The sequence below is a fragment of the Scyliorhinus canicula genome, chromosome 4 (assembly GCF_902713615.1).
Source record: "Scyliorhinus canicula chromosome 4, sScyCan1.1, whole genome shotgun sequence".
Classification (NCBI taxonomy): Eukaryota; Metazoa; Chordata; class Chondrichthyes; order Carcharhiniformes; family Scyliorhinidae; genus Scyliorhinus; species Scyliorhinus canicula.
The window spans coordinates 97,558,339-97,586,173 of NC_052149.1; the positions used below are offsets into that span (position 1 = coordinate 97,558,339).

Below are 27,835 nucleotides of genomic sequence, written 5' to 3' on the forward strand. Positions count from 1 at the left end.
CAATTGCCATATCGGACCATGCTCTGCACTGGGTAGACCTGCAGTTTTGTAAGGACAGCTTTCAGCACCCACCATGGAGGCTGGAAGTTGGGCTACTCGCGGACGAGGCGGTGTGTGAGAGGCTGAGGAAATGCGTGCAGAATTACCTGCAGGTGAATGATACTGGAGAAGTCTCGGCAGCGGTGCTCTGGGAGGCACTGAAGGCAGTGGTGAGAGGGGAGCTGATTTCAATCCGGGCGTACAGGGACAGGACAGATAGGGCAGAGATGGACCGACTGATTAAGGAAATTCTACAGATGGACAGGAATTACGCGGAATCCCCGAGGCCAGGGTTACTCAGGAAATGACAGAGGCTGCAGGCTGAATTTGGGGTGCTGACTACAGGCAAGGCTGTAGAGCAGCTTAGAAAGGTAAAAGGAACGATTTATGAGCATGGGGAGAAGGCCAGTAGAATGCTTACACAGCAACTGAGGAAGAGGGAAGCGGCTAGGGAAATAGGGAGGGTAGTGGATGGCGAAGGTAATCTAGTGGGTGATCCAGCAGGGATGAACAAGGTCTTTAGGGACTTCTATAGGAAGCTGTACACTTCGGAACCACCCGGGGGACTGGGGGGGATGAGGCGATTCCTGGACGGACTGACCTTCCCAAGAGTGGAGAGGGGATTGGTGAACGGACTGGGGGTCCTGGTCAGGATCAAAGAGGTATTGGGGGGCCTGAAGGTCATGCGGTCGGGTAAAGCCCCGGGGACGGACGGGTATCCGGTGGAGTTTTACAAAACATTTGCCAGGGTAGTGGGGCCGGTGCTGGTCAGGGTCTTTAACGAGGCAAGAGACAGAGGGAGTTTAGGGGCAGTACGATAGCATACTGGTTAGCACAATTGCTTCACAGCTCCAGGGTCCCAGGTTCGATTCCCGGCTTAGGTCACTGTCTCTGTGGAGTCTGCACGTTCTCCCCGTGTGTGCGTGGGTTTCCTCCGGGTGCTCCGGTTTCCTCCCACAGTCCAAAGATGTGCAGGTTACGTGGATTGGACATGCTCAATTGCTCTTAGTGTCAAAAATTGCCTTTAGTGTTGGGTGGGGTTGCTGGGTTGTGGGGATAGGGTGGAGTTGTGCGGTTGGGTAGGGTGCTCTTTCCAAGAGCCAGTGCAGACTCGATGGGCCAAATGGCCTCCTTCTTTACTGTAAACTTTATGAAATTTATTTATGAGTTTACCCCCGACGATGTCGCAGGCCACCATCTTGCTCATTCTGAAACGGGATAAGGACCCGGAGGCCTGTGGGTCATACAGGCCGATCTCTTTGATCAACGTAGACACTAAGTTACTGGCCAAGATTTTGGCGACCAGAATTGAGGACTGTGTACCGGATGTAACTGTGGAGGACCAAACCGGGTTTGTAAAGGGGAGGCAGCTGGTGGCCAACATAAGAAGGCTGCTCAACGTGATTATGATGCCCCCGGAGAGTAGGGAGGTGGAGATAGCGGTAGCCATGGATGCTGAAAAGGCTTTTGACCGGGTCAAGTGGAATTATCTGTGGGAGGCACTAGGATGGTTCGAGTTCAGGGCGGGATTCATCGACTGGGTTAGGCTATTGTACCAGGCCCCGGAGGCGAGTGTAAGGATGAACAGTACAACATCGGATTACTTTAGACTGCACCGTGGGACAAGACAGGGCTGCCCTCTCTCCCCACTTCTGTTTGCGCTGGCCATAGAGCCACTGGCAATTGCACAGAGCTCCTCGGGCCGGAGAGGGCTGGTCCGGGGGGCGAGTGGAACATAGAGTCTCGTTATACGCGGATGATCTGCTGTTATATGTATCGGACCCAATGGTGGGGATGGACGGTATTATGGCAACCCTGAGGGAATTTGGCCGGTTCTCCGGATACAAACTGAACATGGCTAATAGTGAGCTGTTTGTAATTCAGGCGAGGGGGCAGGAGAGTAGGCTGAAGGAGTTGCTGTTCAGGCTAGTGGGGGAGAGTTTCCGATATTTGGGGATTCAGGTGACACGGAACTGGGGCAGGTTGCACAAGCTCAACATGTCCCGACTGGTGGAACGAGTGAGGGAGGAGGTCCGGAGGTGGGATGCGCTCCTGCTGTCATTGGCGGGAAGGTTGCAGGCTGTTAAGATGACGATTCTCCCGTGGTTCTTATTTGTTTTTCAGTGTCTCCCCATCTTTATCCCGTGGTCCTTCTTTAAGAAGCTGAATAAAATTATTCTGGGATTTGTATGGGCAGGGAAGTCCCCGCGGGTGAAGAGGGTGATGCTTGAAAGGAGCAGAGGAGAAGGGGGGCTGGCATTGCCGTACTTCAGCAACTATTACTGTGCGGCTAACATAACGATGATAAGGAAATGGATGGTGGGTGCGGGGTCGGTTTGGGAGCAGATGGAGGTTGCTTCGTGCAGGGGCATGAGCTTGGCAGCCCTGGTCACGGAGCCTCTGCCGCTTCCGCCGGCACGGTGCTCCACCAGCCCGATAGTGGTGGATTTGGATTTGGGGCCAGTGGAGGAGGCATGTAGGGGGGGTAAGAGCATCGGTGTGGACCCCAATCTGCGGCAACCACCGATTTGCCCCGGGGAACACGGACGGGGGGTATCGACTGTGGAGGAGGGCGGGTATTGTGAGGATGGGGGATCTGTTCCTGGAAGGGAGCATTCCGAGCATGTGGGCGCTGGAGGAGATGTTTGGGCTGGCGAGAGGGAACAACTTTAGATACTTGCAGTTGAGGGATTTTGTACGCAGACTGGTGCCATCCTTCCCACATCTCCCGTCGAAGGGGAGGCAGGACAGGGTAGTTTCTAGGGGAGAGGTGGGAGAGGGTAGAGTTTCAGACCTCTACAAGGAGCTAATGAGAGCTGAGGATACAGAGACCGAGGACCTGAGCTCGGGGAGGAGCTGGAGGACGGTATTTGGGCAGAAGCCTTGAGCAGAGTAAACACGACCGTAACATGCGCCAGGCTCACCCTCATCCAGTTTAAGTTTGTGCACCGGGCCCACATGACGGTGGCCCGGATGAGCAGATTCTTCGGGCTGGAGGACAAGTGTGCTAGATGTGGCGGAGGGCCGGCTAACCATGTACACGTGTTCTGGTCGTGCCCTAAACTCAGGGGGTATTTGCAGGGATTTGCAAATGTCATGTCCCGGGTATTGAAAACTGGGGTGGTAATGAGCCCTGAGGTGGCAATCTTTGGGGTTTCGGAGGACCCAGGAGTCCAGGAAGAGAGAGAGGCCGACGTTCTGGCCTTTGCTTCCCTGGTAGCCTGGCGACGAATACTGTTAGCATGGAGAGACTCAAAGCCCCCGAGGGCTGAGGTATGTCTATCAGACATGGCGAGATTTCTTGGCCTAGAGAAAGTCAGGTTCGCCTTGAGAGGTTCGCTACTAGGGCTCGCCCGAAGGTGGCAGCCATTTATTGACTTCTTCGCAGAGGAGTAAGCGTCAGCGGGAGGGGGGGGTAGAGTAGAGCAGGGGTATATTGAGGCCGGTCCGTGCGTGAACCAGAGCCGTGGTTTGCACTATGTTTAATTTGTAATTTGTGTCTTGACTTCTTTTTGTTTTGTACTGTACAACGTCACTTTTTCAATATGCCTAAAATACCTCAATTAAATTGTTTGTTAAAAAAAACCATTTGAAAGTAATTCACCCAGGGGATGGAGTGCTATTCGGAAGGAGGGTGGAAGGAGGATGGAGGGGGCTGAGATCTTTATCACCTTCCTGCTGCCATGCCGTTGTACCAGCAGTGGCAAATGTGGAGGACATTCCTCCCACTCAGAGGTCAATTGTGTCATTTAAGTAACCAATGAAGGGCTTCATTTTTCTAATGCTATCATTTTATCAGCGTTAGATGAGCCCTCCAACAAATGGCAAAACTGCCCGGTGAACCTTGCCAACCTTCCTGTGGCTCTGAGGTTCCTTCTATTTGGGAACACTGTGGCCCATAGAAGGTTCCACTGGCACAATGGCTACTTCAAGGCAACACCTATCCCACCTCTCTAACAAACTCCGTCGGCTCTGGAGAATCACAATCTGACTTAACTTGCTTTGAGGAGAGCTTGTATCACTGCATCTCTTGGCTGGGTGCATTCCCAACAGTTCCTGGGGTGCTGCTGGGACGAAGAGTGACAGCCCTTGGAGATGAACCCCCATCTTTGAAAGCAGCAGGAGCCCTGACTAGTTAGCTAGACAATGGGCATAATATTTGACGAGGGCTCCCCCTGAACTGCGGACATGGGGTTCTCTTTGGCTTTCTGGGTGTTGTCAGGCCAGGCCCATCCCAACTAAAGCCAGCTCTATGTATGCACATACAAAGAGCGTCTTTCCCAGGCTTCCTCTCCATTCTTGCAACCTCAAAACGCAAAATTCCATGGAACCATTCTAAACCATGTCCTGATCACTTTAATGCAATCTTTGATATGATGGATTCTTCATCCTTCCTGCCCACTCTCATTGACTGGGGACCCTGGAGGTGGGATGCTAATGCCCTGGCTCTGGGAAGGAGCCTTGGCAAGTCCCGTTCCTTCACCATTTTGGTTTCTGACTCTCAAGTGGTTCTATGTTTCATCGAGGACTAAGTTCCCAAGTCTCTTCACCTCCACAAAAAACATTTTTTTCAATTTGTAATGCGAGGGGAAACTTTAAGGTAAGTAATTGATAGAAGTGGAGATTTTGATGTATTTATTGAGAAAATCGGTCGATAATGACTGTGTAATTCATTGGCTTTTCACTATTGAGATAGAATTCACATTTAGCACAAAATCTCCTGTTGGGTAGCACGATGGTGCAGTGGTAGCACTGCAGCCTCACAGCGCCGAGGTCCCAGGTTCGATTGGCTCTGGGTCACTGTCCGTGTGGAGTTTGCACATTTCCCCCGTGTTTGTGTGGGTTTCGCCTCCACAACCCAAAGATGTGCAAGGTAGGTGGATTGAACACGCTAAATTGCCCCTTATTGGAGAAAAAATGAATTGGGTATACTAAAATTTTTTTTAAAACTCCTCTGTTGGTTGTGAGGGTCCCATTTAAGCTGAATTCAGGTCGTATCAATCTAGTTCCCAATGGATATAAGTTGATGACATAAAACCATTCCTAATGTTATACTATCATTCAGAGGGAATCATAGAATCATAGAATTCTTACAGTGCAGAAGGAGGCCATTCGGCCCATCGAGTCTGCACTGACGCTTTCAGACCGTGCCAATTTTCCACCCTAACCCCGTAACTCCAACAAACCTTTGGATAATTAGGGACAATCTATCATGGCCAATTCACTTAACCTGCACATCCTTGGACTGTGGGAGGAAACTGGAGAAACTGAACGAAACTCACGCACATAGAGGGAGAACGTGCAAACTCCACCCAGACGATCCCTGGCCTGTGGGGTAGCAGCGCTAACCACTGAGTGATCATGCCACCCCAAAGGTAACAGTATGAGGAACATTTTCACAATGTTCTACACGACCTGGAAGTGCTTGATGCTCACATTGGGCAACTAAATTTGAAGGTGTTCTATTAGAATAATACAGCACAGATGGACATCATTCAGTCCATTGTACCTGTGCCAGCATTTACAAAGAGATATACAATTAGTCATACTCCCATATCCCAGAAAATATTTATTTTTCTAATATTTATCCAATTCCATTTTTGAGATGTCTTATTGAATGTACTTTCATCACCCTTCCAAGCTGCCTGCTCCAGATTGTAATAACTTGCTACATAGATCCTATTACCCACTCTTCAGATCCCCACCCCCCTCCTCCCCCCAATGTCATTTCTGGTTCTTTTGTCAAGTACATTTGAACCTGTGTCATCTGATTACCAACCCTTCTGCCCAGAAACAATTTATTAAATTTTGAATATTGTTATTAAATCTCCCCTTATCTTTTCTCCTAAGAGCAAAACAATATCAGTCTCTCTAGGCTCTTCACGTAACTAAAATGTTTCATCCCTGGTATTATACTCCTCCTTAAAGTGTGGTAGCCAGAATTGATCACAATGTTCCCGTGAGGGTCTGTAATGATATGTATATATGTATAAAACTACAGGGTTAATTATAACAACTAGCTATAACACTACCACCAGAGGGCACCACTAGATCCCACTATAAGTATTAGCTCCCAGAGGATCTTGGTCTCTTTCAACCCAGGAGTGTTTAATAAGCAGTAGTGTATGGTAGATAGCTCTCAGCATAGTTAGTATTTATAGTTGTGAATCAGTTAATACATCAATATTTAATTACTTGATTGCTAGAGATAATTCTGTAGAGTGTCAAACTCAAATATAATTAATTGTGACATAATAAATTATTTTGTATTAAGTTGAAGATTTGTGGTTTCTTCAGGATCATACCATCTGACCATCTGCATCAACAGCAACTAGAAGCGATACAAATTGCGCAACTCAGTAATATAACAGGGTCTACTCATTGTTTTATACATGTTTAACTTAACTTACTTGCTTATGTGATGTCTACCTATATTTATAAAGCCAAGGTTCACATATGCCTTTTTAACAGCCTTCTTAGCTCGTCCTGCTACTTTCAGAGACTTGTGTATGTACAGCCCTCGGTCTCCTGCATCTAAAATTGTACCATTCAATTTATATTGCGTTCCCTCATTCTTCCTTCAAAAATAAATAACTTCACATTTCTGAGTTAAATTTTATCTACCGCATGCCTGTCCATTTTATCAGTCTGTCTGTATCCTCCTGGAGTGTATTTCTGACGTCCTCCTTATTGTATTTCTGAATCTCCTATCATCTGTAAACTTTGACATTTTGTCTTGTATGCCCAAGTCCAGGGCATTAATACATATCTAAAAAGCAGTGGCTCTAATACCACACTTCCCTCCAGTCGGAAAAACAACCAAAACTTTTTGTTTTCTGTCCCTTTATTCCCATGGGCTTCAAGTTTGCTAACAAATCCATTCCATGGAATTCCCAAAGTTAATATTTTTCACCTGAATGAACATGAATGTTAAAAGCTTTAAAATAAAAAGTATTATTTTACCCCAGATATTTTGAATTCTTTAAACAGTTACAATGTAAGCTGTGTCACATCAGCAGTGAACTGGTTCCTTTGCATTGAGTAAGACAATTTAACAGTTTTGCTATGTAAAATTTGCTCTGTAAAGAGCAGTGTTACTTTAAAAGAGTTCCTTAAAACAGCTGATGGGCTTCAACATTTCAGGCGGCACAGTTTATTCATCATTAGGTGCATTGGCTGGAACAGGTGGAAGAAGTAGTTGTATATAGTGAAAGATGGGAATGTGGATGGGATCTCACTGCTGATTAGTCAAGCTATTGTGTTTGTTGAAGGCCATTGCCTTGGAGGATGGTATGGAGCTGGCATATCTCCATGGTTTCCCTGATGCATCTTGAATGCCGGCGCATGGTGGATGATTTTACCTTAGCATTGTCATGTTCAAAACAATTGTCATTTCAAAATCAATGTGCTTGTGCCATATTTAATACAGCGCTTCTTCAACTTGGGACGAAAGAATGTACATTTTAGGAGCAGAAATAGGTCAGTCGGCCCAGTATGTCTTTACCTTTCTTACTGGTCAATTCCATATGTACCAGCTCCACACTGTCACCAAAGTGTAACATCTGGCTATCTTTATTCAAGAAACACATTGCCATGGATTCTGCATAACTTGTACCTTGAACCTCTTATTTAAAAAAAATAATGTTAGAGTACCTAATTAATTTTTTTCCAATTAAGGGGCAATTTAGCGTGGCCAATTCACCTACCCTGCACATCTTTGGGATGGGAGTGAGACCCACGTAAACATAGGGAGAATGTGCAAACTTCACGCGGACAGTGACCCGGGGCCAGGTTCAAACCCGGGTCCTCGTTCAAACCCGGGTCCTCAGTGCAGTGAGGCAGCGGTGTTAACCACTGTGCCAGAGTGCTGCCCCACTCCTGAACCTCTTATAATGGGGACAATAGTGTGGGTTTCTCTTTGAATAAAATTGACATGCAAGTGTAGTGAAATTTTGTTTTCACTTTCACTTGTCCTTATTTTAGACTTCTGATGAATAAATTCCAGTTCTGGTTAAACGTCTTTAATTACTCTTTATTGCTTTGGAGCGTCTAAAAATCTAATTACAGCTTAATTGTAATTAATCCTGCATGGGTAATTTTAATATAAGATTCCTAATATAAGATTCCACCTTTTTAAAAAAAGAAAATGAAGATGATGATAAAAATAAGTTTGCCAATGCAGAAGCAGTATTTACCAGTATTATATACCGTCTCAAAATGAAATAGAATAGTTATTCATGTTAACATGAGTTAAACTTTTCTTCATTCTGTTTATACTGAAGGGTGGTTTTAGTTGTGTTAATGGGTGCTGGATTAAAAACAAATTATGAAATGATTCATTTAACGGGATATTTAATTTATTTTACCACTCATTCAAAATACTTTTAATTATGCGCTTTATTTGTCAAATTGAATTACGTTATGCCATGGGTCATGTGGAGTGCATGGCTCTTCTTACTTTGTCCCAGTAATGTTCCTCAACCAGGGAATGAGAAAAACACTCGCACGGCACTAAATGCAGATTTTATGTTTCCCAAATGCTGTATTCTGATGATTTATGTGAGAAAAAAATTGGCTTGCCAGATTTTATACAGGGCTCTAAGATGAGTCATTACATTATGACTGATCAAACTCATTTTACTTATGGTCCTTCAGAGACTGCAGACTTCCAGGCCATCTGCCTCAGCTATGTGGAAGTAGAGGGGATTTAATCTTCAGAATTGGTCATTAACATTCGTTGTACAAAAGTCCCTTCATTTGAAGCAAAAAGTATAAGGGTAAATCCTCAATACCAGGTGCCTATGAATTTCATTATCATTAAAAAAAACATTCTGGGTATATTTCCCTCATTAGATTCCCCATAACTGCCATCTTTTTTCAACCAGTAAAACAGAATTGCTTATAAACTCCAAAAGGGAAGTCAGTAAATTGAATATTTAATTATTTTTTTATGAATTCGATAACATCACAAATCTGTCTCTGAATGAGATCAGCCAATGATTTTACTGAAATGTGAATAACATGCCTCCCTCAGATTATGAGAACAAACTGGGTTTTGGCCAACCAGCCCTCAATTAGGCAGAGGTCCCTGACCAATTTTATTCCTGCACCTGCATGGAATTTACAGAACTGTTTTGAGATTTCCCATTATTATCATTAGAACTAGATTGTTTTTCTATTCATAATTGATCGTATTATTAACAATACCTTGCCCTGACCCTAAACCCCTCACAAAACTGGCAATTCAATATAGTTGAGTGTTTGGTTCCTATGGATTTAAAACAATAGGAGATGTATTTTTCTCCAGCCGTTAATAGAAATTAAGCGATATATGCTTATAGGGTTAATGAGGAAAGATGGCAAGATACTTTTCTTCAGTCACTTCCGCAAATCTCAATTCTTCTCCGTCTTTAATAGGTGTGAAGACCGATACCAAAAAGGTGTTAAAAGTGTTACATATGTTTGCTTGAAATTCTCTCACATTTTCAGTTATAATTAAATATACCTTAATTTGTTTATTGCTTCAATGATTTTGTTGAAATAATTACATGGTTTATGTGAATATTAGCATTATACAGTACATGGACATCATTTTATTTTAAAATATGGCCAATTTTGATTCCAGTATTTTAGCGGTCAATACGTTACATTTTTGAAATGGAACCCTGGGAATTTGAGAAAAAAAATGTTATTTAAACACACTGAATTTGCTTTGATTTAAAAAACAAGCAGAGCAGTTAAAAACCTGTCCATTTCTTGCCTTTATCTTCATATGGAGATGGGAGGCTTAATCTTGATTCATTTTTCATGGTGATTGGAAGCCTGATGCCATCTGCCATCTCCACCATGTCCCAGTCTGCAAATTGACCTTTTGGAATTTGGCAGTCAGCCCTATAAGAACAAAGTTTTGTTCAGCTTTGAATGCTGAACAGCTGCCTGAATGAAATAGCTGCTGTTTATCCAATTAACTAGCAACTTCAACAATGAAGATGTGTAAGCAGTCTGTTCACAACCTCAGCACGTTGTATGACCCAATGTTGAGATTCCGGCCTCCTATTGGATGCATTGATTATGGTTTTTCATAATTTCCTAGATTCTAGAATGACCCCAATGAATTGAAAGCTGGCAAATATAACACTGTTGTTCAAGAAAGGAGGGATAGAATAAACTAGTGTACTTACAAGGCAGTTGGACTGACATCCATCTCGGGAACTTTGTGACTATTGTTAAGAGAGTCATAGCAAATCTTTAGAAAACCATGCGACCAGACATAGTTAAAATTATTTTATGGAAATGAAAGATTGTTTGACAAATTTAATAAAGTTTTTTGAGATGTAACTAGTAGGGTAAAAGGTGTAGATGTTGTATCCTTAGATTTCCAAAAGGCATTTGATAAAATCGAAAATAAAGTTCAGTGCACAAGATAAGGACTCAGGGAATTGAACATATGGATAGAGGATTGGTTAACTGAGAGAAAGCAGAGTAAGAATAAATGGGACATTTTCAAATTGTGAGACTGTCATCTAATAAGGGCAAGCTATGATGAACACAATTCCCGAAACAAGTTCAGCACCTAATGTTCAAAATAAAATATCTCTGACCTTGCTCAACTCAAGGACAGACTGGTGGAGCTACATGGGCAGCACGGTAGCACAGTGGGTAGCACTGTTGCTTCACAGCTCCAGGGTCTCAGGTTCGATTTCCGGCTTGGGTCACTGGCTGTGAAGAGTCTGCACGTTCACCCTGTGTCTGTGTGGGTTTCCTCCGGGTGCTCTGGTTTCCTCCGGGTGCTCTGGTTTCCTCCCACAAGTCCCAAAACACATGCTGTTCGGTAATTTGGACATTCTGAATTCTCCCTCTGTGTACCCGAAAAGGTGCCGAAATCTGATGAACAAGGCTTTTCACAGTAACTTCAGTGCAGTGTAAGCCTACTTATGACAATAAAGATTATTATTATTATTTAAAATGTAATGGTCATGTTGGAAAACAAAAAACCCCTTACGACATCCAGCCATTTATTGCAAATGACACAAAAGGATCAGGGATCAATGCTAAGCATGGTTCACAAACCATCACAGGGAATGTGTAATTTTTCTAAGCACTGAAAACACCAATCACAAGCATTGAATCTGATTTAGCTATCACCAGCTCAGATGAAGAACATGCATTTTGGAAGAGACGGTAGCATTGTGGTAATGTAAATGGACTGGTAACCCATGGGGACAGACTTCAAATTGGCAACTGGTGGAATTTGAATTCAATTCATTAAGAATTCTGGAATTGATAAACTAGCCTCCTTAATTGTTTTTAAACTAATTTATGGGATATGGGTGTTGTTGGCTAAGCCAGCATTTATTTCCCATCCCTAATTGCCCTTGAGGAAGTTTTGGTGACCTGTCATCATGATCTATTGCAGTCCATGTGCTGTAGGTACACCCACAGTGCTGCCAGGGAGGGAGGTCCAGTTTTTTGATCTAGTGAAAGTGAAGGAATGGAAATATATTTCCAAGTCAGGATGGGGAGTGACTTGGGGGGGAAACTTTCAGGTGGTAGTTTTCCCCTGTGACTGCTGCCGTTGTCTTTCTAGGTGGTAGCAGTGATGGGTTTGGAAGGTGCTTCTTAAGGAGCCTTGGTGAATTCTGCAGTGCATCTTGTAGATGGTACACACTGCTGCTACTGTGCGTCAGTGGTGGAAGGAGTCAATATTTGTCGAGGGGGTGTCAATCAAGCAAAGCTTTATTCTAAATGGTGTGAAGCTTCTTGAATGTTTCTGGAGCTGCACTCACCCGGGCAAAAATGGAGGGTATTCCATCACACCTGTGCACAAGACTTGTGCCTTTTAGATGGTGGACAGGCTTTGGGGAGTCAGAAGGTGAATTACTCGCTATGGGATTCCTATCCTCTGGCCTGCATTTGTAGCCATGGTATTTATATGGCTGGTCAAATTCAGTTTCTGGTCAATGGTAATCACCAGGATGTTGATGGTGGGGGATTCAGTGATAGTAATGCTGTTGAATGTCAAGGGGTGATGTTTAGATTCTCTTTGTTGGAGATGATCATTGCTTGGCACTTATATGGTGTGAATGTTACTTGACACTTACCCAAGCCTGGATATCCAGGTATTGATGTATTTGGACATGAACTGCTTCAATATCTGAGAAGTCGCATGGTGCTGAACATTGTGCAGTCATCAGCGAACATCCCCACTTCTGGTCTTATGATGGAAGGAAGATCATTGATGAAGCAGCTGAAGATTGTTGAGCCTAGGACACTACCCTGAGGAACTCATGGTGGCCATGAGACCATTGCTGATTGCCGTAAAAACCCATCTGGTTCATTAATGTCCTTCAGGGAAGTAAATCTAATAACCTTAAAGGTCTGGCCTACATTTGACTCCAGATCCACAGCAATGTGATTGCTTCTTAACTGCCCTATGAAAAGGGCGAGCATGCACTGAAGTGAAGCTGTCCAGTTCAAGGGTGGTTTGTATGTTCAGCAAATGCTGGCGTTTTGAGTGATGCCCTTATTGCATGAAAGAATTTTTAAGAATTGCAAGCTAATAATTATAAAATTGAGATGATGCCAGACCAGGAGCCAGTATTGATCACCGACATGAACTGAGTGAATTGCGAGTCAGGATATGGCATCAGAGGTTCACATGAGCTCATGTTTATGGAGGGCGCAAGATGGGAGGCTGGCCAGCAGAGCCCTGGAATCATCAAGAACTGGTATTACAGAAGCATGAATGAGGGTTTCATCCCTGCAGAGCTAGATAAGATGCTGGAAGAGGGAGAAGGAAAATGAGGGGAAGGTCTCTCAGCAGTAGGCTATATCTGCTTGTGGTAAATCTCACCTAAATCTCGGCGAGGAACAATGTTTAAGAGTATTTCAATAAGGACACCCTCACTGAAATCTGCCACTTGCTGCTGTCAAATCTGCGCACTCAGCGCATGGCAAGGATGGCACTGCCGGGGACTGTGAAAGTGACCTAAGCGATTAAGTTTATTCCGTCCGCTTCAAGGTTGGAGGTGGAGATATTTGCAACATCTTGAAATTTACCATCTCTATTTGCATAAGGGAGATCAGTGAGGTCTTCTAGACAAGGGGAGATAACTATATTTCATTCTGCCTTGCCAAAGACCAGCATGAAGAATGATCATGTAGCTTTGTTGGAATTATAGGCTTCACAATGTCATTGATTGCGCTGACATCACTTTGCAGATGCCACGTATAAACTCTGACCTCTATTTCAAGTGTCGATCTGGTGTGTGATCATGGGCAGTAAATAATGTAGATTAATCCTCCGTATTCTTGCAGCAGTCAAGATGCCTTTATTCTGCAGCATCAATCTGTCACATTAGCTCTGTTTCTCTCCACGGATGCTGCCTGACCTGTTGAGTTTCTCCTGTGTTTTCTGTCCTTATATCAGATTTCCAGCACCTGCAATATTTTGCTTTTGTATCAGCTCTAAGTTGTGCTAGCCACTCACGATATTGGTCCCCTACTGATGTGTCTGACTAATAAACAACGAGCTTCGAGCTAGCAGGAAGCAGAGATCATGGAAATAAGCAGCGGCTTCAAGTTGGTGGGTCATCTGCATTGTAATGAACCGGCATGAGTGAAGCATGCATCACAAACCCAGTACATGTCTTCCGGATCTATGTAGTGCAGCCCCTAAGAACTTTTTTCAAGAGCTGTTGTTGATTTATTGCGAATCATTCCCCCTCCTGTAGAGACCTGCCATTTTGACTTCTTGTCCAGACCAGGAAAAATCAATTCTGAGCTCATGGAATAATAGCAAGTGTAAGTGGAGATCTAATATGGCAGGTCCCCACGGGAGGGGAATGATTCACTGAACGGAAAATCCTTTCTCCATCTACTTCAATTTTCTAAGTTTTTTAAAAATAAAAAGCTGAACAAGTGGAGACTACTTCACTCTGAGAGTATTCCCTTAGCCTTTCATTCTTCTTTTCAGAAAATGTTATCTCGAGCCATTAGAACAGAAGAATGATAGGCATTAAACCACTTTAGGCCAGTGGATAGACTGTGGTTTCTTTGAATGCATCCCATTACGTGCATTACATACAAATACAAAGTGATTTCAAACTTTTATGGAAAATTACTTAGAAATTGGCCAAATGCATGAGGAATTTTATTGAACTAAACCTGTTATATCCTTTAAAAACTACTCTGGTCAAGCTACGATGATAAATTCCGGAATTAATTAAAGAAGATTGGTAGCAATCGTCTCCGATACGCAAAAAGGAATAACATAATCAATTTGTACAGTAAGCACAAGGAAGGGTCACTCACAATATGAGACTTAATAGTGTATGAAATGATTGGATCAAGGTTCACTGCTTATCAAAAAAGGAAAGGTGAATGCAGAATATTCATGTTTCAATTTTCTGCAAAGTTACACTGCGAAGTCAGGATAAAGTAAAGATGAACTCAAATCCTTTAAGTGCTTAATTTAGAGTACAAAGCAATTTATATTCTTAGTTTCAATTCTCTCCATACAGTAATGATATTATTATGTTCCAAAAGGGATCTTCTTTAAATCATCTTGAAAACTTAAATATGACATAACTTATGCTAACGTTACTAAGTCAAACACTTCTAAGTGTACCAAAAAATTGCAGAAGTTATTAGTAGACCAAGAAAATACTGTTGACACTGTTTCTGTTTGCCAGTATGCTGTGCCTTAAATTAACTTTATTAACCAAGTTGATTCAGCTTAAGCTTGCAGTGGGTTTTACATGCTATGATGCCCACCCATGCCATATGTACTTTGCTCACATTGCACACAAGGGCAGGGAGCAAAATCAAGAGGCTTGGCGCTTCTCCTGCTTCTGGGCTACTTATTCCATCCCACTTTAACTTTTTCCCCCTCACCTTTTTTGGGTTCCCAGAATTCGGAACAATAGTCACTGTGGTTTGACTTACATTATGTAGTTTCTAAAAGATTATTGGTTTTTGTACTCGACTATATTTATGAAACCCATCGAAAGCTCAGAATTCGGTATGATACACTTACACCACAGATTTGCCAGACAATTACTCATTATACAACCAGCTCCGCTTCTTTGAAACCGGCCTCAAACAATATCCAAACAGCAGCATCAAAAGAGTTGAACCTCAGAAGCACCAGAAACAACAATCCGATGTACAAATGCAAATACCTTGAACTAACAGTTAAGTATTCTACTGGCACATGACTCCTGGTTTCACTTCCAAGTTTAAAAATGGCAAAAACTTCAGGAAAATTAGCATCAACAAATTCACTTGCAAAAATGTGCTATTTCTAGCCACGCAATTGGACTTTCTAAACAAAATAATCGCACTTTGCATTGAAGGTAAATATTTTAAATTTAAATTGATCTAACCATACTTACAAATGCTTACATGGAGCATATAATATGAGAGGAAAGTACTGCAGATACTGGAAATCTGGAATATAGACAGAACATTTGGAAATAATCAGCAGGGCAGGCAACCTATTTTATTTATTATCTCACAGAATGTGAATGTCGCCAGCTAGGCCAGCATTTTTATTGCTCACCCCTGAATGCCCTAGAGAAGGTGATGGTAAGCCCTTGAACCACTGCATTCCATGTGTGTAGATACCCTACAGTGCTGTTCGGGAGAGTGTTCCAGGATTTTGACTTGGTGACAGTGAAGGAATGGCAATATTGTTCCAAGTCAGGATTTTATGTGGCTCAGAGGGGAACCTGCAGGTGTTGGTGTGCCCAGGTATCTGCTGCCCTTGCCTTTATAGCTGTTAGACGTTGCGAGTTTGGAGCATGTTGTCAAAGGTGCTTTGCTGCAGTGTAACTTGTAGATGGTACACACTTTTGCTACTGTGCGTTGGTGGTGGAGGGAGTGGATGTTCTGCAGAGAGAGAAACAGAGTTAACACTTCAGGTCCACAATCTGCATTAGTTCTGATGAAAGATCACTGCCCTCTGAGCCGATAGTGCCAAATGTGCTGAGCAGTTCCAACACTTTCCATTTCTTTTTTTTTAATAAATATTTTATTGAGGTATTTTTTGCTATTATAACAACAACACAATAAACAATGTACATGAAAATATAAACCTACTGCAAAAGCCGTCTCCCTCCCTTACAGGTCCCACCTTTATTAACCCCCGACTCTAAGCTAAACCACCCCCCCCCCCCTTTCTGCTAACAATTAATTTTCCACGAAGAAGTCGACGAACCCTAACAGTGACCCTCTCAAGGCGAACTTGATTTTCTCCATACAGAGAAAGCTAGCCATGTCCGATAGCCAGGTCTCCGACTTTGGGGTCTTTGAGTCCCTCCAAGCTAATAGTATCCGTCTCCGGGCTACCAGGGAAGCAAAGGCCAGAACATCTGCCTCTTTCTCCTCCTGGATTCCTGGGTCTTCCGACACCCTGAAAATCGCTACCTCTGGACTCAGCGCCACCCTTGTTTTTAACACCATGGACAAGACATCTGCAAACCCCTGCCAAAATCCCCTAAGCTTCTGACACGCCCAGAATATGTGGACATGGTTCATTGGTCCTCCCGCACATTTTGCACACCTGTCTTCCACCCCAAAGAATCTGCTCATCCGGGCCACTGTCATGTGAGCCCGATGAACGACCTTGAATTGTATCAGGCTGAGCCTGGCACATGTTGCGGACGCGTTGACTCTACTCAACGCGTCCGCCCATGGACCATCCTCTATCTCTCCTCCCAGGTCCTCCTCCCACTTGCGCTTCAGCTCCTCAGTCTGCACCTCCTCTACCCTCATAAGTTCCATGTAAATGTCTGAGACGCTACCTACCCACCCTCTGGAAACTACCCTGTCCTGAATCCCCCTTCGTGGTAGGAGCAGAAATATTGACACCTGTTTAGGTAGGAAGTCCCGCACCTGCAGATACCTGAAATCGTTTCCCCTCGCCAACCCAAAATTCTCCTCCCGCGCCCTCATACTCGGAAAGCTCCCCTCTGTAAACGTATCCCCCATCCTCATAATCCCTGCTGTCCACCATATCCGGGACCCCCCATCCATACTTCCTGGGGCAAACCGGTGATTATTACAGATTGTGGACCAGACCGATGCTCCCTCTGCTCCCACATGTCTCCTCCATTTCCCCCAGACTCTCAGGGCTGCCACCACCATGGGGCTGGTGGAGTACCGTGCCGGCGGGAACGGCAGAGGCGCAGTTACTAACGGCCCCAAACTGGTGCCCTTGCATGAAGCTCCCATGCTGACCCCTCCCCCACCACCCACTTCCTGATCATGGCTATATTCACCCCCCAGTAATAGTTACTAAAATTTGACAGCGCCAGCCTGCCCTCTGCCCGACTCCGCTCAAGCATTACCTTCCTTACTCGCGGGGCCTTGCCCGCCCAAACAGTTCTCCCAACACATGGCACCGCATGTATTCCTAAAGTCTAAAGTTTTTCATAACCCTAGCTTCCTCAAGTTTAGGTCAGCTCCTTTCCCTCACACAGGTATTGATCATCTGCCTCTTAGAATAGCTTTGCTCCATCTGAGTCCCATGAATAGAATTATCACCGAAAAGGCTCACCTCTGCAGATCCCTATTCACTTGTTACATGACAGACCTGATAGTGTGGCTTCCCCTGAGTCACTTTCATTCGACCACCCTGTTACACGGTATGGTCAGCTCTGGTTAAAAACCGTCCTGCATCTGACTCCTACTGAAAACTGATCCCTGTGTTTGTTTTATCTAAATCAACTTCTGTTTGCTGAGCAAAATCAGGGAAAGGGCGCTTCAAAATGGAGAGAACACTCAACTTCAACTTTTAAAAAAACTTAAATATAATAATTGACTTTAGCACCCAGGTACTACTGTCAGGTACCTGGGTGGGAAGGAGTACCCTCTGCAGGGCAGCTGGTGTCTGCTGCAGAACCCAAGCAAACATGGTTCTCTAGGCCTGCTAGCTGTACCTGATCTACCACTTCAGGCCGACATCATAGAATCTACAGTGCAGAAGGAGGCCATTTGGCCCATCGAGTCTGCACCGGCCTTTGTAAGGAGCACCCCAATTAAGGCTACGCCTCCACCCCATCCCCATAACCTAGTAACCCTACCTAACCTTTTGGACAGTAAGGGGCAATTTAGCATGGCCAGTCCACCTAATCTGCACATCTTTGGACTGTGGGAGGAAACCTGAGGACCCGGAGAAAACTCATGCAGACACTGGGAGAAAGTGCAAACTCCACACAGACGGTCACCAAAGGCTGGAATTGAACCCGGGACCCTGGAGCTGTGAGGAAGCAGTGCTAACCACTGTGCCACCGTGGGGACTTCAGGCATTTAAACTTTCCCCTGCTTCAGCCTCCTTTAATTAGCCTTAAGAGATTGGTTCTTGACGCACTCCCCATCCTGTTGTGCAAAAATGATCCAGAGGTGAGAAGGAGTTGGCAAACTGGGACAATGGCCGGAAAGGCTATTTCAGCTTCCTAGCCCAGCAAAGGCTCACAATCCTGTCTCGTGTCTCCTCCCTTGTTGCTTTCAAAAATCTAAATGCATATTTTTGTTACCTCAATATTGTTCTCTCCAATAATCTCATTGTTAGCTTCCATCCTCCATAAAAATTTGTTATTCACCAAGTTTTGTCATTATTTACATGAAGCCTGGCACTGTTATCACCCCTGACCCATCCACCACTATTCCCAATTTAATTAATTCCCCATGCCCCAATGAATTAATCCCATGGTTCTCATACACTGCACTAATTCTGTTCATAACTTCACCCTATTACACTTGACTGATAGTCTCTAGCCCCAATGCATGCCTCACACTTTAAGACACCAGTTCAACCATTGCTTTAATCCTTAAAAACCTATTTCCCTGCATTCAGAAACTTGTGAAATGCTTTGAGGTGTCTTTCTGTGCATAAAGGTGGCAAAGGTATACACATTATTGTTGACATTGACACTTTGCCAATCAGTTTTAATAAATTATATATATGTTGATTATATTATACAATCAGTTTCAATTATGAACCCAGATAAATAGATGGGGTTCAGTGTTATTTTGTTCCTTCAGGTGTCACCAAGTCAAGGTTTGGATCACTCTGAGAAGAAATACCTATGTTTGAGTTTTGGTAATTCTAGTTGACTTGCTGTGTGTGACACCAATTATTACTAATCATGTCATCTCCCTCTTTCTTCTGCATGTAGGTTATTCTCCAGTCTCAGTATTATCACAGAATTGACTCATCCAGCTAATATGAGATTCATGCAGTTCAGAGCGAAAGACTGCTATTCACTGGCTTTGTCTAAACTTGAGAAGGTGAGGACTTGTTCTAAATTGTTACGCTTTGTGAAATCTGCATTTCATTTTTATACATAAATGAGGAAGCAATGTTGCTGTGTTTCAAAAACAATGTGGATAGATCATTAACTAGAGCAATTATTGATACTACTTGAATTTTTTGAATGCGTATCTGTAAATCCTGAAAATCTTTGCCTGCCATCTTCGTGATTCAGGTTAAGCATCCTTGAGACAGAAAGGAAGATGTGAAACTGATTGGACCTCAGGACAAGTACATTTACAATGTAGCCACTGTTGCAATGTAGGAACATGAAGCTCATGTAATATCCAGAAGCAAGTGGCTCAGAACTTTGTAAATGTGATTAATTTGCAGTGCTAACTGAATCTGTGCACCACTTCTGCTGTAGGTGTGCACTCTTAATGGACATCTGCTACCATCATTCCCAGCTCCATTGCAATTGCAACTAAATGGACCCTAATCCCTGAGCTCCCCAGCGTAATATTAGGGATGGGTGCCCAAAGATGTGCTGGGAAATCCTGTTCGGTCGTTCCCAAGTGAAATTTGCAAGACAATCGGCAAAATGTGCAAACTTGCATTGGGAACCTCTGAAAATGTGATTTAAGTTGCAATCTTCCAGGTGGTTCCAGCTGGGTTACATCAATAGTTGCCCAGAAAAAGTTAGGAGGATTAAAACCACTTCTAATTTGTGGGTCGCTGTTGTACACTGCTAACCACCCCCCCCCCCCCCACCCCCCAATACCCAACAACTACCCTCACCACATGACTCTTTCGCCCCTCCCCCCAACCTGCCAGAGGTCTCCCTGTACACCACCTGACTACGCTCCACTGACTCCTATACCTCTAAGGGACTCCGACACTTAAACCACCTACCAGGTCCGACCCAGCCCAACAACCACCACCGAGGCCCGACCCAACCAGACATGAGGTCCGGCACCCCCCGACCTCTGGCATTCTCGACCCTGCTCCAAAAGCCACCCTCTCTCACCTGACCACATGCCTCAGACCACCACTCCTTGTCTTTGACCACCTCCTCCAAGCCCCCGACCTATGCAGCTCTCACCTTTCATCCCACACGGACTTCCAATCCCCCAACCATCCCCCAAGTTCTGTCTGCTCACTGCAAACATTTACCTTCTCCCTAGCCTGTCAAGGATCTTTAACTTTCAATGGACCTTTAACCTACTGGGTTTGCGGCAGCTAGTGCCATAAAAAAAGGGTGTGTAGCCTGATTCACTTCGATTAAGTGGCACTTCGACGTGAGGCTCCAGGAATTTGCTCGGCGGGCTGAGTTGGAAGGTTGGGTGAGACAGGCTGGGAAAAAAATTAAGATATTGCGCATGGAGTGACCATCTGATGTTGATTGCCACTCTGAGCAAGTTCATGCCCAATGCTTTGTTCATCAAATATAAGCCGTTTCAAACTTGTCAGCCAAACAAAGAACAAAGGAAAGTACAGCAGAGGAACAGGCCCTTCAGCCCTCCAAGCCTGCGCTGACCATGCTGCCCGTCTAAACTAAAATCTTCTACACTTCCGGGGTCCGTAACCCTCTATTCCCATCCTATTCATGTATTTGTCAAGATGCCCCTTAAATGTCACAATCGACCCTGCTTCCACCACCTCCTCCAGCAGCGAGTTCCAGGCACCCACTACCCGCTGTGTAAAAAATTTGCCTCATACATTTCCTCTAAACCTTGCCCCTCGCACCTTAAACCTATGCCCCCTAGTAATTGACCCCTCTGGGAAAAAGTCTCTGACTATCTACTCTGTCTATGCCCTTCATAATTTTGTAGACCTTTATAAGGTCGCCCCTCAATCTCCTTCGTTACAGTGAGAACAAACCAAGTTTATTCAACCTCTCATCCCACACGGACTTCCAATCCCCCAACCATCCCCCAAGTTCTGTCTGCTCACTGCAAACACTTACCTTCTCCCTAGCCTGTCAAGGATCTTTAACCTTCAATGGACCTTTAACCTACCGGGATTGCGGCAGCTAGAGCAACCAAAGATGTGGTTGAGAATTTTAAAATTATCACAGCTGGCATTGTGCATCAAACTGCAAAACTGTGTTCCATTTACAGTGACTATACCAATTGCCATCGATGCCTTACCCTTCGCTGAGTTTGTGATCTGTCCAGATTTCAAAAGACACGAGAAAAAAGTGCCCCTAATCACTATGTGAATTCATATACATGAGAACTGCAAAGGCAATTCCATTAATAGATTCACATCTAATAAGAAAAATCGGAACATAGCCTTATTCTTAATTACAGTAAAACACAGATAAAGTGAGTAGTTAAACCACATGAGAATTTATCACTCCAGCAAATAATGTCAGTGCTCAATGCAAGACGAGATATGTTTTACTAATGATAATCCCTCAATCTTGACAATGCACTGTTCCTCCTCGCAGCATTCGTTCAGGCTGCACCCACGCCGAAACATCTGGTTGTGCTTCATGTTTCAAGATTTCCGCTGAGCAATGTTTCCTATAGTCAACTGGAAAAAATATTATTTTCAATGCTGTGTTGTTAAAAGCTGTGTGTATCCTCACAGGTTTATTTAAAAAAGGCACCAAGAAGAATAATAACTAGTCAGCTATGCGGAAGATCTTTTTCCCAGAGACTGAACAACGAGTTAATTTTCTGGATTATTCGGAAGATCTCACCCAGTTGTGCTCAGGAAAATGTCATCTCTTGTCTACGTGTGAAGAGAAAGTGGAGTTAGAAATAGAGACATTCCTAAGCAAGGCAGTCTGACTTCTGAAAACTGAACACTACACAGGGGGTCAGGCAGGGAATAGCTGCAAATCCAGCTGACTAGCAACTTCTCTGAGCTGTAAAGACAAAGCGTAATGTAATTGGACTTAGTCTGTTTAAGTTAAGCACTGAAGTGCAATAGAGTAGAATATGTTTTTCCAATGCCATTATATGAAGAGATAATGCATTGATTGAACCAAGTTAATTCAATCAGCACTACTCTGTGTACATTCTATTTACATTCAGTTTAGCAATTCAAACAAGCCTCCTCTCACCCAACGTTAATTAGATCCACCTGCAAAGAGATTCTCGGAATACACAGACAGAAAGTACAATGATCCAGTTCATGTCGCAAGTGAGCTTTTGTGGCTACAGCCCTAGGTCCTGCTAACGTAATGTGTAAAGCGAGTGAGTCAGTCCTCATAAAGGTAAGGGGCGGGATTTTCCGTCGGCCAGCAGCGGAATCAGGAAACGCGAATTGGGCGGAGAATCGGTTCTGGCACTGAAATCATGGCGGGGGCCAGTTTCACGCCAAATCTCAATTCGCCGTCTCCTTGACAGCGCCGTCAATGCGTTCCAGAACGCACTTACAGTAAACACCGTTTGCATATCATTAGCGGGCCTGACCCAGTATTCTCCGGGGCCTCCTCGATTCTCCACCTCCACTGGGCCGAATTCCTGATGGCAAAGTTCAATTGTGCTTTTGAAAATCGTGAAACTGGCATCGTGGCTGGTGGGGGGGAGAGAGGGGGTAGGGAAAGTGTCCAACATCGCCATGGTTTGCTGACAGTTGTGCTGCTGGCCGGGAGGCTTCTGCCAGGGCCAGGGGGAGTAGCGGGGTTGGCCAGTAGGTGTGCTGTGGGATTGGTGTGGACGGGCATGGCCAGAAAGGCAGTCATGCAGCTACGCACGCCGCTGACTGTTCACTGCAAACTTAGAGCCACAGGTCGTATGGGTGTCCCCCAGGGCATCCCCCTAGATGCTCTCTGGCCCATCAGCAGGTTGGGTGTGCTGCAGTGCAACCAGTGCCATCTTGTTGGCTCGGATGGTGTGTTTGGGGATTATAATGTGTATATATGGCTGCAGCTTGTCAGCCTCCCAAGTGTCAATCACAACCTGGCAAATCCATTTCTCAGTTGATTTGATTTGATTTAATCTGATTTATTATTGTCACATGTATTAGTATACAGCGAAAAGTATTGTTTCTTGCATGCATAGCGTATATCGGGAAGGAAGGAGAGACTGCAGATATCATGTTACAGTTATAGAAAAGTGTAGAGAAAAGATCAACTTAATACAAGGTAGGTCCATTCAAAAGTCTGATGGCAGTAGGGAAGAAGCTGTTCTTGAGTCGGCTGGCACGTGACTTCAAACTTTGGTATCTTTTTCCTGACGGAAGAACATAGAACATAGGACATAGAACAGTACAGCACAGAACAGGCCCTTCGGCCCTCAATGTTGTGCCGAGCCATGATCACCCTACTCAAACCCACGTATCCACCCTATACCCGTAACCCAACAACCCCCCCTTGACCTTACTTTTTATTAGGACACTACGGGCAATTTAGCATGGCCAATCCACCTAACCCGCACATCTTTGGACTGTGGGAGGAAACCGGAGCACCCGGAGGAAACCCACGCACACAGGGGGAGGACGTGCAGACTCCACACAGACAGTGACCCAGCCGGGAATCGAACCTGGGACCCTGGAGCTGTGAAGCATTTATGCTAACCACCATGCTACCCTGCTGCTGAAGATGGGAGAGAGTATGTCCGGGGTGCGTGGGGTCCCTAATTATGCTGGCTGCCTTTCTGAGACAGAGGCAATGGATGGGAGGCTGGTTTGCGTGATGGATTGGGCAACATTCACAGCCTTTTGTAGTTTCCTGCGGTCTTGGGCAGAGCAGGATCCATTCCAGGCTGTGATACAACCAGAAAGAATGCTTTCTGTGGTTCATCTGTAGAAGTTGGTGAGAGTCGTAGGTGACATGCCAAATTTCCTTAGTTTTCTGAGAAAGTAGAGTTGATGGCTATGGAGTAAACGGTCGCACATTCAGCAGCTCTTGCCCTCAGTGTTTTTTTTAATGGTGTGTAAGCCGGATTTTTCAGAAAATTTCTCAACATAAGTTGATCGAAGGGAGAGGAAAAGAAGGTGACCCTCAATTTATGGAATCGTGTCCAAATAAGAGTTGAAAAAGGAGAAACCAAAAGATGAGTGAAAGCAAGAATCAGAAGTCATCGAGCTCAATGTAACGAGACAAAGCAGGTCTACGCCAGCTCACTGGTCGATGGAGCAATGGGTCGAGTACCTGGATGAGAAATTCACCCAGCATCGCAAGGAGTGTACAGAAGATGGAACCCAGATGATAGCCTCGATTAAGGAGGTGGTTGACTGTGTGGAGGAGAAAATGACGACCCAGGGACAGGAGACTCTCAAGTTGCAGGAGCTGACGACTGAACAACTCTCAAGTTGCAGGAGCTGACGACTGAACAAGAGGAGTCCACTGCAATGGCTTTGGAAATTAGCATACTACAAGACAGCCAGAAACGACTGCTACATAAAGTAGACTTGGAGAACCAGTCTCACAGGCAAAATATCCGAATCATTAGCCTGCCAGAGGGAAAGGAGAGATCAGACGCTGGAGCGTATGTGGGGAAGATGTTGCAGAAGATGGTCGGGGCCGATGCGTTTGACAAGCCGCTGGAGGTGGACCGGGCGCATAGGGTGCTGTACGTAAGCCCCAGGGTCGTGAGCCCCCGAGGCCCATGGTGGTGAGGCTACATCGATTCCTCGACAAGGAGCGTATCATGAAGTGGGCCAGGCAGACAAAATGGTAGATGTGGGAACAATCAGAGATCCGGGCATACCAAGACTGGGGACCAGAACTCGCAAAGAGAGCAGGTTTCAACAAAGTTAAGGCGGCCCTGTTTGAGAAAGACATTAAATACAGACTGTTATACCCGGTGCGTCTTTGGGTGACCTACGAGAACCGGGAGCTGTACTTTAATTCTCTGGAAGAGGTGGCTACTTTTATGAAAGACAATAATCTGTCTTAAGGACTTTTAATTCCCAACTGCGGTGGGCTGATTTTGGGGGAAGGGACAGGGTGGCGGGGAGGTTAGAAAAATGGTTCTGTGTTTTGCTTTGCCTTGTTTAAAATTTCAGTCTTTTAATTCTGTGAGTTAAGTTGCGATGTTCGGAAAGAAAAGGGTTTTGGCGATTTATTTTTTTTATTTTCTCTCTTTTCTTTTATCTCTTCTTGTGTAATTTGATTTAGATTTATTGCTTTATGTACTCGATCACAGAGGAAAGAACTTTAATGTTGCGACCGGGTGTGTTATTTTCTGTAAGAAAGATGGTTGATTCTTGCATGCCTAATTTTGCTTAAGCTGCTTGAAGTTTCTGCTATTGTGTTTGATTCTCTTTGAACGTGATGTGACTGATAAGAATCAGTGAAAGGGGGAGGGATAGAATCTGGCAATCTGGTCTAATGACTTTTAAACTCAAACTGTGGTGGTCTGATTTTGGAAGAAGGGACAGGGTGGCGGGGAGGTGAGAAAAATGGTTCTATGTTTTGCTTTCTCTTGTTTAAAATTTTGGTCTTTTAATTCTGAGTTAAGTTGCGATGTTCGGGAAGAAAAGGGTTTTGGTGTTTTCTTTTTTTTCTTTTCTCTCTTCCTGTGTAATTTGATTTTGATTTATTGCTTTTTTTAAAAATAATTTTTCACATATTTTCAACAACAAACAAACCCCCCTTACAAAAATAAGAGAAACAACAAAAAAATGCATAAATAAACAGATTATAGCTGTATCACACATTCCCCCAGACTACATGGCCCCCATTAAACGATAAACAATAATAAATACAATGGTAAACACAAAATACCACTCCCCCTACCCCCCAGGTTGCTGCTGCTGCTGACCATCTCCTAACGCTCCACTAGAAAGTCTAGGAACGGTTGCCACCGCCTGAAGAATCCTTGCACGGATCCTCTTAAGGCAAATTTTACCTTCTCTAATTTAATAAACCCTGCCATGTCGCTGATCCAGGCTTCCACACTTGGGGGCCTCGCATCCTTCCACTGCAACAGAATCCTCCGCCGGGCTACCAGGAATGCAAAGGCCAGAATACCGGCCTCTTTCGCCTCCTGCACTCCCGGCTCGTCTGATACCCCAAATATTGCGAGCCCCTAGCTCGGCTTAACCCAGATGTTCACCACCTTCGACACCGTCCTCGCAACGCCCCTCCAGAACTCATCCAGCGCTGGGAACGCCCAGAACATGTGGGCGTGGTTTGCCAGGCTCCCCGAACACTCCACACACCTGTCCTCTACCCCAAAAAACCGACTCAGCCTTGCCCCAGTCATGTGCGCCCTGTGCAGAACCTTGAATTGTATCAGACTAAGCCTGGCACAAGAGGAGGAAGAATTTACCCTACCCAGGGCGTCCGCCCACGTACCCTCCTCTATCTCCTCCCCAAGCTTCTCCTCTCATTTACCTTTTAGCTCCTCCACCGAGGCCTCCTCCTCCTCCTGCATCTCCTGGTAGATCGGCGAGACCTTGCCCTCTCCAACCCACGGCCCCGAGAGCACCCTATCCTGGATCCTGGTGCTGACAACAGCGGGAATGCCCTCACCTGCTGTCTTTCGAACGCCCTTTCCTGCATGTACCTGAAGGCATTTCCAGGGGGGAGCCCGGATTTTTCCTCCAACTACCCGTCTATAAACAGGTCCCCCATCCTTCTAATACCTGCCCTGTGCCAGCTCAGGAACCCCCCATCCATTCTCCCCGAGACAAACCAATGGTTCTCTTGGATCGGGGAGCACACCGAAGCCTCTACCTCCCCCCTGTGGCGTCTCCATTTCCCCCAAATTTTGAGGGACGCCGCCACCACTGGACTCGTGGTGTACCTTGTCGGCGGGAGCGGCAGCGGTGCCGTCATCAGCGCTCTCAGGCACGTGCCCACACAGGACGCCATCTCCAGCCTCTTCCACGCCGCCCCTCCCCCTCCATTACCCACTTGCCCACATCGCCACGTTAGCAGCCCAGTAGTACCCGCATAGATTAGGCAACGATAGCCCTCCTCTGTCCCTGCTCCGCTCCAGAACCACCCTTCTCAATCTCGGGGTCTTCTTCGCCCATACAAACCCCATAATGCTCCTGCTGACCTGCTTAAAAAAGGCCTTAGGGATCAGGATGGGGAGGCACTGGAATATCAAAAGGAACCTCGGGAGCACCGTCATCTTCACCAACTGCACCCTACCCGCCAGGGAGAGCGGCAGCAAATCCCACCTTTTAAACTCCTCCTCCATTTGCTCCCCCCCCCCCCCCCAGCCCCCCAGTACCTGGACTCCCTCAAAGCCACCGCCAAAGGCTCAATTGCCAACGCAAATAGCAGGGAGGATAGGGGGCACCCCTGCCTCATCCCCCGGTACAGCCGAAAGTATTCCGACCTCCTCCAACTTGTGGCCACACTCGCCACCGGGGCTTCGTATAGTAACCTCACCCAACTGACGAACCCCTCCCCGAACCCGAACCTCCTCAATACCTCCCAGAGGTACCCCCACTCCACCCTATCAAAGGCCTTCTCCGCATCCATAGCCGCCACTATCTCCTCCTCCCCCTCCACTGCCGGCATCATGATTACCTTTAGGAGCCTCCGCACGTTGGTGTTTAGTTGCCTTCCTTTCACGAAACCCGTCTGGTCCTCGTGGATGACCCCCGGGACACAGTCCTCAATTC

The 27,835-nt window shown here is 45.3% G+C and overlaps 1 protein-coding gene across 1 annotated transcript in view; it reads left to right on the forward strand.

Annotated features, from left to right (window-relative positions):
* Nucleotides 1-27,835, forward strand: part of kcnt2 (potassium channel, subfamily T, member 2) — a 1,159,267-nt gene that overhangs the window by 741,943 nt on the left and 389,489 nt on the right. The window contains exon 26 of the mRNA XM_038794878.1: nucleotides 19,221-19,332. Coding sequence (XP_038650806.1) covers nucleotides 19,221-19,332 — 112 coding nt within the window. The remainder of the gene's footprint in view (nucleotides 1-19,220; nucleotides 19,333-27,835) is intronic.